Genomic DNA, 12,070 nt, shown 5'->3' with positions numbered 1-12,070 from the left:
AAAAAGTAAACAGACACAATTTTTCTCTCAAGAAGTTATGCCAATGTTCACCTCGACACCTCTTATGATTCAAAATGGCAGGTCCACCACTATTTCGACTTATATTAATTGATTTTTACAGTGATTTCCAAGTTGTTATGTTTAAATGAGGAAGAATCTTGTTAGAAACTAAAATAGTCTCATCTAAAACCACTAAAGTAGTTATACATGAGAGAAAAAGTAGATGACGAAAATACATTTTAAGAAATATGTTATTGACAATAACAGAACTACCGTCGCTTGTTTAACCCAAAACTATTACTTATTCGCATTCCTTTTACATTCTATTTAAACAGTTAAATACACCAAAATATACAAAGAAAGAAACCGTTCATTGTCGTCTTTCGTGTGTTTTGAGCCCCAATACCTTAACGGTGTATGAGATAGGTAAGGATGTAAGTAGACCTTACCCAGAGCCGGCTCATTAATTGTAGAGGGTTAGGCATGGACCTAAGGCCCCTAAATTTTAGTTTTTTGAGTTAGACATACACTGGGCTTCTTTTTTAAAGCATGTTTATTTAGAAATTAGAATTACAAAGAGCCTCCCATCTTTCTATGAACATGAACGGCTTTAACTCTTTCCAAACATCATCACTTTTTCTTAAGATCTAAGATACTTTTACAATTGAATATTATACTTGAAGTACTTACCAGTAGAGATATATCAAAATTTGTGGTTAGTAACTTAGTATCACTTGTTTCTTTGTTTTTCTACTTACTAGAAATGCATGTAATTTTGTTGTGTATTATATTTGTAGCTACTTGAAGCACATTGTAAGTACTTTTCCTATCAATCCTAATGTGCCAATTATATGAAACGGATTTTCGGGTCAAACCTTAAAACCTACTACACTTAATTTGTATGCCAATGAACTAGGCCCCAAAAAATGTTAAGCCAGCCCTGACCTTACCTCTACCTAGGTAAAGAGGTTGTTTCTAGATTTTACTTAAATATATTGAAATATATCTCTACCCTAAATTACTCCAAATAGTTTTATGGCAATGCTTAAACTTTGGTTTTTTCTCAAATAAACATAAGTATCTATTAAGTGAGCTAATCTTATTTTGACGGATTTCCTTTATATAAAAACACAATCCTTGTGATATAGGAATGATTATATAACTTTTCTCTCCATACATTTGTGTTCTAATAATAGATAGTTATACAACATTAACTAGTAGCCTTATAGGAGTTAGGAAGCATGTAGCCATGTAATACTTAATTCGTTACCATTATGGGCCAGAAAGATATAATTTTTAAAAATATACAATTTTGCATTGAAATTAACATGGATATATATATAAATTAAAAAAAATATATTCATCGACCTAATTCATATCTAAAAATCAACGTAAAATCTTAAAAGATTAATACGTGGATTTCATTCATTCTCTCTTCTAATCTTATTCATTGATTCTTCCACATATCATTATCATATGATTAGGTTAATTTTTAGGCATATGAAATAAGTTGATTAATTATTATTAAAGATGACAATGAGACGGGTATTGTCGGGGATCTAAATCCCCGTCCCCATCCCCGGTTTTCAATTGTAATCCCCATCCACGTCATTATCTTCGTCGGGGATATAAATTGCATCCTCATACCCGTCACCATAATGTATCAGGATACCTTTTTCGAATAAACGTAAATTTATTGTAGCATAAAATAAGTAATAGGTTTATTTAGACCTTTTCTTTCAGTATATAAACTACTATTTATGTTAAATAAATAAAGTATAACACAAAAAAAACATTATTCATTATCCATAAATTAATAAGTAACATGGATATTACTTATTCACTTTCTTAAATTAAACATATTTATAGGTTAATTATGTAAGCACATCAATCATTTTCTAATTAATAATTGTAATGTTATTCCTGTTGCATTATTTAAAGTAGACAATAATATTTATTTCAAAAACCTATGATTGTCGATAAAATATCCAACAAATAATTTATTACAACAAATTTGGATGGCAGAACTATTTGCCTTGGTTTGCCATTCCCCACCTTTCACCGTCACTTTTTTTCAGCAGTACTTTTATAACAAGACCATATATATCTCTATATCTATAGATATCCGTGTGTGAGAAAAAGAGTACAGAATTGAAGAATAATAAAAAGTATTATCTAAAAGTTTTTTAAAGTTCAAGAAGAAGCTGCTGCCTGCTGCCAATCCCAACTAAAGATTCTTTATAATATTTCTTCAACTCCAACACCTTTGTTTTTCATCATCATCATTTCAAGCTCATCAAAAACTAAAGAAAAAATAAAACACACACATACATTCTTAAGGTAAGTTCTATATCTATATATATGTACACTAATACACACACAAAGCTCATTGTACTAATTATTATTACAATCTATGATATGCATATGTTTTGTCGTATATATTGTCATCTTGTTCCACGTTTTCTGTTTGGTATTTTCATATTTGGATCTTGAGTTCACTTTTTTAGATTTTTTGTGTCGGTATGTTTTGTTTTTTTCATAAGCAGTAGTACTGTACTACTGTATGTCTATGTATATATACTAATATACATACACACTTAATATTTTGTTGCTCATGATGATTTGATGTCTCTTTAACCATAGTGTTAAGCTTTTAAACTTTCGGATTTTCTGTGTCGGATTTAGGTAATTACCCTATGTTTTTGTCTAGGTAGATTCATATTGTAGATTATTACTATTATATGAGTAATTTTAGAGGTTATAAATGGTAATTCACATGATAAAAAAAAATTAATTAAATAGTACATGGGGTGTCTAGTGTAACAGGTTGAAGAATTATTATTGTTATTTATGTGGAAATTTAGTGGTTGGCATTGTTGTTTGGGCTACATGATGATTACAATAAATTTGATCACATGTCTCATGCAATTTGCAGGTCTTAATTTAGTGATTATATGAGAAAATCAAAATCTTTTCTTCTTTTAGCCTTGAACTTTTTTTTTTAGAAAAACATTATTATGCCGGGTAATAACAAAGTTCAATCCTTTTTATCATTTAGGTAGACTTAAGGCTATACATTTACATTTTATGCTAAATAGACGGCTTTGAGAGTGTGTAAGATATGCAACTGCATATAGCCTAAAGAATTTCCAAGCCTCGAAATTTACCTCAAGTACTAGTATTTATACAAGAAAAATTGTTTTTCGTCTGATATTAGTTGTTGGGTCGAATTGTTAGTGCTATTTGGGTTGATCTAAATATAGTTAGGTTTTCACATTTATTATCGCGGTATAATTTTTAGTAATTGGAGACAGAACAAGGTAGATGGATGGATTTGGGTTTCAGGGGCTGTTGGTATGATCATTTAAAATTTACCTTTCTTTTGGCAATTGAAGGGACTGAGCAAGTATGAAGCAGCCAGAGAAGAAGAGTGCTCCAACAAATAATCAGGCCATGCGTTCGGTAAGGTCCCAAAGCAGAGATACTAAGCTAAAGCAAGAGAAGGCAAGCCAACCACGGAAAACAAAGAACACAGATACAATTAGTGTGTCTGAGGAAGTATCTCGAAATGATAAAGTAATTAAATCTGCCGATCAAGAGAGTAAGCCAAACACAAATTTAGATAGAGAAGAAGATGATGGGAGGGAAGAATCAGACTCTGAGACCGTAACAGATTCTGTATCCTCCAGTGGGGATTCACGGGCCACAGAAGACGAAAAACTAGAAAGTATTCCAGTAGTTTCACAAAATCCTGAAAAGAAAGATAATTCGGAAAAATCATCAAATGTACAAAGAGTGAAATCTACTAAGGAACTTTCTGCTAGCACTTCTAAGAAAACAGCAACCTCTACTAATGGCATAGGAAAACGTTCTGCTGATAATAACTTGAATGGTGTAAAAGTGCATCCAAAACGTTCATCAGCCCCTTCATCAGTGTCCTCTGAAGGATTAGATGACCAAACCTGCGAAGAACGAAAGGAAGAGAATATCTTGGATGATAATGAAACAAAAGAGGATTTGGATCAAAAGATCGAAGAAATGGAAATGAGGATCGAGAAACTTGAAGAGGAGCTAAGAGAAGTTGCTGCTCTTGAAATTTCTCTCTATTCAGTAGCTCCAGAGCATGGTAGTTCAGCGCATAAGGTGCATACACCAGCCCGACGCCTTTCTAGACTTTATATACATGCAGCCAAACACTACACTCAAGGAAACCGAGCTACAATTGCTAAGAACACTGCATCAGGGCTGGTTTTGATTGCAAAATCATGTGGCAATGATGTTCCGAGGTACATAATTTCTTGTTCTTGAGCAGACCAAGTTTCGATTATATACCCTTTCATCTTAAGATTAAGAGGTGTCAATATGGCAGGGTCGGGTAGGTGATCAAAACGGGTAATATTTGTAATTGTCAAACTGGATTGGATTGACCCAGTAGATTTATATCTTCCAAGGTTTTTAAGCTTATAAATAGTTAACTGTCAGATATGATTTACATTGATTATATGAATAACGACGTACTTTCAATGACTTCCAACCTGATAACCTGAAAAGCTAACTTTCTTAATTTTACTCATTGTTGTGTTAGAGATAAAACATACCTGGATCAATCTATTATTAAGTAAATGGGTTGAAATTGCCACCCTACATAGATATATAATGCAACCCTTTTACTATTAACAGGTTAACGTTCTGGTGGTCAAACACTATCATATTGAGGGAGATTATAACCCAAGCATTTGGCAGTTCCTGTCAATCAAGTTCATTGACTAGAATACTAAGTCCAAAAGGATCAAATAATAAAATGGAAGGCAGAAGTAAACAATTTAATAAACCTGATTTTATCGAGTTCATTGATGATTGGCAAGAAACAAGAGCCTTCACATCTGCACTTGAGAAAGTTGAGTCGTGGATCTTTTCGCGAATTGTAGAGTCTATATGGTGGCAGGTAACAAACCTAAATTCTTTCAGATTATCAAGGTTATATATTCATGTAGTATTTGAGCTGGGTCCTTTCTGATGCAGACGTTGACTCCTAAAATGCAATCTCTAGGTGAAGATACAAATACTAATAAAGGTATTGGGAAGTTACTAGGAACTGCTTCGGGTAACCAGCAACAAGGAAACTTCTCCATTAATCTATGGAGGATTGCTTTCCATGAAGCTTTCAAGAGACTTTGTCCTGTTCGTGCTAGTGGTCACGAATGTGGTTGCCTCCCAGTGGTGGCAAGAATGGTATGCCTTACACCTTCTGTGACTTGTTATCTTAAGTTTGTTTGCATTATTTAAGAGACAAAATTTAATGCTAGACATGGTTAGTTCACTTGTTACATTACACGATAAGTTTGTTAAGCAACCTTAGTCTAACTTCTATTTCGATTATTATCTGTCAAGGATAAAAACTACCTTAAAAAGTTTGGAGATTTTAGGGGTGAATACAAACCTGGTTGCCTGCAACAGAAGTTAGACAAGTGTCGGCTTCCCTTTTTATGCAATTAACCTGAGTACCTTATTGAATATACGACTATATTTCATCGAATTCTGTATAAGCCTTCACAGGTATCAGCATGTAATTCTGACATCCTTCATATCTTTATGACCAGGTAATGGAACAATGTGTTGCTAGACTCGATGTAGCCATGTTCAATGCTATACTTCGTGAATCGGTACATGAAATGCCAACTGATCCTGTCTCAGATCCTATTGTTGAATCCAGAATTTTGCCTATACAGGCAGGGGAACTAACTTTTGGTTCTGGTGCACAACTAAAAAATGCGGTATGCATCTCAACTCACATATAGCTAGAAGCAATACCTGAAACACCCATTATGAACGCATTAGATGAGGCTTTATAGTTATGAACTTATGACTGGATCAATTTGAGTTATGGTTCTATTTATTACTGGTCTGATGGTATTACTAACAAACAAACAGTAGAATAGGACATAATCTTACACAAAATTTGAAGCAACACAAGTTTTATAATCACTTTTCACACACTAGCTAATTAAAATTACTTTGGACAGAGAGTTTTGAGTAACCTGTCCCTACATATTTTGATCCGTGACCCAACCTGTCTGAACCTCTACCATTGATATTTCTATCTTCAAATGATATAATTTACATGTTTATAGGTTGGCAATTGGTCTAGATGGCTTTCTGATTGGTTTGGGATGGACAGTGAGGATGAGCATAGTACAGGTGAAGACGGTGACTTAGAAAAAAATGGAAAAGGTGAATTCAAATGCTTTCATCTCCTAAATGCATTAAGTGATCTTCTGATGCTACCAAAAGACATGCTTATGGACAGAACCGTTAGAACTGAGGTGATTATCTTCTTCTATATCCTCGAAATAAAGTATTTGTAATCATCTTTGCATGTACTCTGATCCACCTATTTCGTAACTAGGTATGCCCATCAATCAGTCTTCCATTGCTTAAACGAATTCTCTGCAATTTCACTCCAGACGAATTCTGTCCCGATTCAGTTCCCGGTGCTGTATTGGAGGAAGTAAACGCTGAGGTATTAACTTATTCACTTCTAAAATACCTAAGTACATTTACTAATAATTCAAATGCTTACAACCTCATACACTGAATGGTATAAAAAACTGAATTTGGTTTTGAATTGCTAGTTTGTTTAAACATAATACAAATCCGTACCCCTTTTGATCTATTGCCCAAACCGCACGTTTTTCCAGCTCTATTTATAATGGTTACTTTAAACTGATTCGTTTTCTTGGGTTGTGAAGTGCCTCATAGAGCGTAGGTTCTCTGGAGACAACTCAAGCAGTTTCCCTTACGCGGCTGCACCAGTGATATACAAGCCTCCTTCCTCTACCGATGTTTCTGAAAAGGTGTCAGAGGCTAGTGGAAAATCCCAACTGAGTAAAAACTCATCCATTGTTCAAAGGAAAGGATATACTAGTGATGAGGAACTAGAAGAGCTCGATTCACCACTCAGTTCTATTATTGATAAACTACCTTCATCTCCAACCATTGCTAGAAACGGAAATGGACAGCATATAGAACAAACCAGCCGTGTTGCAGTTAATGCTAGATACGAACTTCTTCGTGAGGTGTGGTTATCATGATAAAGAAAATAGTTTCGAATCCAAAAATGAGCGGGAAAAAATAGAACGGAGAAATCTGGTTTTATATTACAAATTGTTATTTTATTGTGTATGTTTAGAACAAGGGGTCATTACGGTCATAGTCTCATATATATCACAAGCTCGAGGGTGCCAAAGTTTGTCACTTGATTATATTAGAATTACTTGCAGAGTAATATTATGTTGCCAAAAGGTCACTTTATATAAAAACACCCTTCATCTTACTTGCCACCCGTTTCTTCTAACTGATAGTTCTTACTAGTGTAACTCGCCTGAAATAATACCTAACATGAATTAATCAATCCATAGGACCATAAATAAATGGATTACAACTGCCACATGATCTTGGAGACTAAAGTACAATCACATCACATACAAGTATATAACAAAGTAACGAGTATTGAAAAAGATCGATGGTAAATTAGAGGCAAAACGAATAAATGATGATCGAGTAAAGTTACATAATAAGGTGAAAGGATAGAAACTATCTTGAATTAACTAATCCATAGGTAGATATGAAGTTCACACACGTCTTAGAACAAAAGCAAAACAAGGTGTTTTTATTCTCCATTGGCATACTATTCAAACACACCAAAATCCGAGTCAAAACAACAAACCAACCTCACAGCAGATTTCATTGTACTCTATAGCAAACTTACTCAATTTTCACTTCTCTAGTTGGGGGTGCCAATTGCAAATAGTAAAATGGGTCGGTAGGTTCCTCCCTGTAAAAGAAAAAAAAAAGAACATGAAATACAATTATCGTGAGGTTGACAGCACAACTTACTATTTCCAATAATTAATATTCGGGTCAATTAACGGACAAACTTTGGATCTTAGTGAAAAAGATCAGAAAAAAAGAATTGGAGACACAACAGATGTACATTCATGTGTCGCGACTCAACATTTGGTATAAGTTTGGAGTATGTTAAATAGTTCATGTACAAGTGATACTTCAAGATACGGCATCAAAAAACTTGCGGAAATAGACCTTTTTATAGAGTTTGCTCTGCTTAAATACCAAAAGATCATACAAACCTATTTTGCAAGGTACTATGTGTGACTCTCCTGAAGACCCTTGTAGAAACAAAATAGCAAAATTTACTGTTAAAACACTAGAACATGAAGGCAATTACGCATACCCGGGTTTAGATTGCATGCATTGCCAGAATAGCTTGAAAGGGCCCGGAACCGTCTTAAAAGGGTTTCCTTCAAAACATGCCTACATATACCGAAGGAATGAAATGATATCAGGTTCAAACTGAAAAGATAAAAGACAGTGCTGTAGAAAATTAAGTCTATGATTCCAAAAGAAGACTTTAACTCAATATTGAAAGGTGAAACCACAGGAGTTAGAACACTACAACTATAGTGAAACTATCAACATGACCATTGTGTTTCTGCAAAACAGATTAATCAAAATCCAATAGCCATGTCATATACGGCATACCAAAGTCTAAATGGTTTTGGTAATCATGCTTATCATATAAAGATGCTTGAAATGTAATCACTTTATTATGATTATTCAACAAAACAGGATCCAGCAACTGAGCAGAGCTTCTTTTATATATATATATAAAGAAAAAAAAAGTCCCTCTCTAGTCTCTATCATTCTAAGTTTTCAGGATTCCTTATTGAATATGTTACTAATGTATATTATGCTCTCCCACCTGAAAACATATATTGAAAAATACAGGAAAGAAAAACCTAAAACAAAATTCAAGTTGACAAGGTGTTAACTTTGTCTTCCAAAATGCAGAGGTATCTGTATGGTGGTATCCCCAAAACAAAATTCAAGTTCATAAGGTTGTTTATAAAATTTCTGTCTGAAGTGCTCAACCAAGCATTTGGCCCAAACCATTTGGCTCGTCTTAAGGTTTATTAAGAGCTAGCCTCATTCTCACGAGTCATGACAAATCAAGTCAAAGATCAAATCATGTGAACTAATATACATAGATAGAATGTATCTGATTCTAAGATCATTCTTTTAGGCAACTTGATTTTGGAAAAAGAGCTGAAAAGTGGTGAACCGAGTTATCAGGAATGATGGCAGAAAATACTTAGACCTACCCAATGTATGCTTTTTATCTCACTCCAACTTGAACTAAACAAGATAGTATACTAGTCTAATAGATTCTGATAGGTAAATATCTTAGGCATACGTTGTGTTCCCTGTTAGTAGTTTCATTTGATAAACAGGTTTTGTTACGGTACACCAACTTTCTGCAAAATGAAATCATTCTTAACCATCTCAATGCACAGTCAAAAACAGTCTTCCAAACTGTTGTTTGCACCAGTCTGTGAGTTATTTGGAAATCCCGCAATGAGACTACTTTCAGGCCTCTCCATCAAAATTCCACCAGATTGATCAATGATGTTAAAACCTTCTCATTCCTTTATAGTTCTAACAGTAATAGACGGTTTAATATACCTTGGTTAACTTTGCTTAATAATCATATCATGAGCCTATACCTCGGTAACTATGTAGCTTTGTCCCTTTGTACATTTTCTACATTTTTGTAACATTTTTCTAGCTCCTTGCTAGTATATATATATATACACACGTATATAAATTAACAAACTACAAAGCAGCGTGGTTTAGATCAGTGGTAAACACCCTGGCCTCTGGAGACAGAGGTTCGATCCTCATCCCATGCAAAGGCCGGAGGTCCTTTTCTACCATTTAGGTAGAACCTGAAAGTAGCCTCTCTACATAGGTAGAGGTAAGGCTGTCTACATCTTAACCTCCCCCATACACCGTCGAGGTATTTGGGTCCAAAACCCGCAGAAGGCAGCAGTGGGCAGTTCCTTTATATAAATTAACAAACTACAAATTCATGTAGAATGACACACAATTCACTTGACAAATCATGATCTAAACCTATATATATCATTTAAAAAACAGCAAAAAAACCCTACAAACTCAATGCTCTAACATTAATCGGAAACTAAACAAACAAAAATAGAGAAAGCATATGAATATCTGTGGCTCTAAACTTCCAGATTAACGTAATCGTTACGTGCCCTAACTACGAACTTAGATCGGCATGAATTTAACAATTCTCTAAGAAATCACAATATTATTCAAGTATCAGCATCAATAATACCTAGAAAACTACTAACTCACACATGAATCAAACCAACAACAATCACAAATAAAAAATAACCAGAAAATTAATCAAAAATCATAATATGGCTTTTATTATGCTAACCCTAACTACAAATTAAGCCTCAATTTACTTACAAATACATCACAATCAAAACCTATAGATACAGAAACTATATGTATATATATAAGAAAGGAAGAGAGAGAGAGAGAGAGTAAAACAAACTTGAACAACGTCTTCAACACGATCGTTGCAGCGATGAGCGACAGGTTGACGCGTGTCACCTTCAGGCCTTCCCCATGGACTCTCTCTCCTTGGCACTTCTCTACTCTCACTCATCTCTCTCTCTCTAGTTTTCTCTGTGATGATAGAAATGTAAAAGTGTAAACTGTAAAATATCTTCTTTTTCTTCATATTTATATATGGGCTTATTATTATAGTGGCATGGGCTTATTATTATAGTGGGATGGGCTTTTTATTGGACCAAATAGACACAAACTTTTGTTTAACAAAATGAATTGAGGCTCACATGAAACTGGGCCACAGTTAATCATAGGTTAATAGCTTAAGATACTAAAAAAAAATTATATAATGTATAGTATGCTAAAAAAAATTGTAATAAATATATATATTTGATTCCTTTTTAATTAATGTCTAAAATGTAATAAGACGTACAATACTTAAGATACTAAAAATATGTTTATATATTTGAATTTGTTAGAAGTTAGGGGCATTTTTTCTTGACTCGACCGGAGTGTTTAAATTCTCAGGGCCGCTACTGGAGTTACGATCCGACTTTAACGTCTAGAGAGACAGTTTACAGAAATAATGTTGATTTAACTTTTAAGATAAAAGCTTTAGATAGTTACTAATTACTATTATTCAATGCATTGTTTTTTAATTATTCATAATGCAAATCGACCGTTATAATCAAGTAGTCAAAAAAACATGTCATAAAAAAATAAAAAAAATAAAAATACATTACATGTTACTTCGATTATCAAATTTTTTTTTTTTAACGGCAGCTCGATAATCATGTTGCTTCAAGTATCATTGGGTGGCGACTTTTCAAGAGTAATTTAATTGATTGATTGATAATTTGATATGATGGAGCGTCAGACATTTCTATGAATTGTCATTAGTCCTTTTATATTCTTGTCTTTTCTCAATATTTCATTTGTCAATTATAAACGACTGATAACAACTACTCCGTATTTTTCTTTTGGTTGCTACGTAGAGATGTCAAGATTTAGTTTTGATATATCTTATTGGACGAGACCCATGTATAATAGATATGAAAAAAAAACACTAGCATATAGTTTGTACAATTTGACAAAGAGTAAATATTATTATTGATCATATTTGATGACTTTTTATGATTGTTTTCAGATGCGGTTCAATGGTTTGAAAGGTAACGTAAATTGTAACATTGAACTTTTAGAATATAGTTTCTTTTAATGAAAATGTTAATTTTATGTGAACTTAGATTATAAATGATTTATTTATTTTAAAAAAATATATTTGAAATTTCTAATTAAATTTGCAAGAATATAAACTATAATGTAATAAATGATTTTCCCCCAATTATATTATCTTATCTTAATAACTTTATAAAGCATTTGACATTAATTTTCTCAAAAACAAAATTTGATCTACCTAAACTATCCATCTCATTTACTTACTAATTTAAATAAGTCTACCTAATATATCTATAATAACGGCCCTTAATTAAATTATTTATAACAAACATCCAAAGGCGGTACCAGAAAAAAATTCTAAAGGGGCCAAACTTAAAAAACTTATGGAAAAAAAAATCTAAAAGAGGAACCCTTGCCTCACCCCCCCCCCCCCCCC

The 12,070-nt window shown here is 33.3% G+C and overlaps 2 protein-coding genes and 1 long non-coding RNA gene across 3 annotated transcripts; 1 reads left to right on the top strand and 2 right to left on the bottom strand.

Moving 5' to 3' along the window:
• Nucleotides 1-1,953: 1,953 nt before the first annotated feature.
• On the bottom strand, nt 1,954-3,462 carry LOC122582206. Its single transcript, XR_006321131.1, has 2 exons — nt 3,376-3,462; nt 1,954-2,303 (listed from the first exon to the last, which is right to left on the bottom strand). It is a non-coding gene; the product is annotated as an uncharacterized LOC122582206 (long non-coding RNA).
• LOC122582204 lies at nt 3,383-7,267 on the top strand. Its single transcript, XM_043754564.1, has 7 exons — nt 3,383-4,286; nt 4,681-4,945; nt 5,023-5,232; nt 5,601-5,774; nt 6,132-6,323; nt 6,407-6,520; nt 6,750-7,267. Exons 1-7 carry the CDS (start codon nt 3,409-3,411, stop codon nt 7,089-7,091), a joined length of 2,175 nt encoding a protein of 724 aa, XP_043610499.1. The 5' UTR covers nt 3,383-3,408; the 3' UTR covers nt 7,092-7,267.
• Nucleotides 7,268-7,526: 259 nt separating this feature from the next.
• Nucleotides 7,527-10,592, bottom strand: LOC122582473. Its single transcript, XM_043754868.1, has 3 exons — nt 10,442-10,592; nt 8,252-8,331; nt 7,527-7,834 (listed from the first exon to the last, which is right to left on the bottom strand). Exons 1-3 carry the CDS (start codon nt 10,553-10,555, stop codon nt 7,765-7,767), a joined length of 264 nt encoding a protein of 87 aa, XP_043610803.1. The 5' UTR covers nt 10,556-10,592; the 3' UTR covers nt 7,527-7,764.
• Nucleotides 10,593-12,070: the final 1,478 nt, after the last annotated feature.

This window comes from Erigeron canadensis, chromosome 9 (genome assembly GCF_010389155.1).
Source record: "Erigeron canadensis isolate Cc75 chromosome 9, C_canadensis_v1, whole genome shotgun sequence".
NCBI classification, from domain to species: Eukaryota; Viridiplantae; Streptophyta; class Magnoliopsida; order Asterales; family Asteraceae; genus Erigeron; species Erigeron canadensis.
The sequence above is the reverse complement of the archived record's forward strand: the minus strand, read 5'-3'. Positions and strand labels throughout refer to the sequence as shown.

Excerpts from the sequence above, each read along its gene's own strand:
- LOC122582204 (XM_043754564.1), top strand. The coding sequence starts at position 3,409 with ATGAAGCAGCCAGAGAAGAAGAGTGCTCCAACAAATAATCAGGCCATG. Across the intron at positions 4,946-5,022 it reads TAGAGTCTATATGGTGGCAG|ACGTTGACTCCTAAAATGCA; the intron begins GTAACAAACCTA and ends TTTCTGATGCAG. Across the intron at positions 5,775-6,131 it reads GTGCACAACTAAAAAATGCG|GTTGGCAATTGGTCTAGATG; the intron begins GTATGCATCTCA and ends ACATGTTTATAG.
- LOC122582473 (XM_043754868.1), bottom strand. The coding sequence starts at position 10,555 with ATGAGTGAGAGTAGAGAAGTGCCAAGGAGAGAGAGTCCATGGGGAAGG. Across the intron at positions 8,332-10,441 it reads GTGTTGAAGACGTTGTTCAA|GCATGTTTTGAAGGAAACCC; the intron begins GTTTGTTTTACT and ends CGGTATATGTAG. Across the intron at positions 7,835-8,251 it reads TGCATGCAATCTAAACCCGG|GGAGGAACCTACCGACCCAT; the intron begins GTATGCGTAATT and ends TTTCTTTTACAG.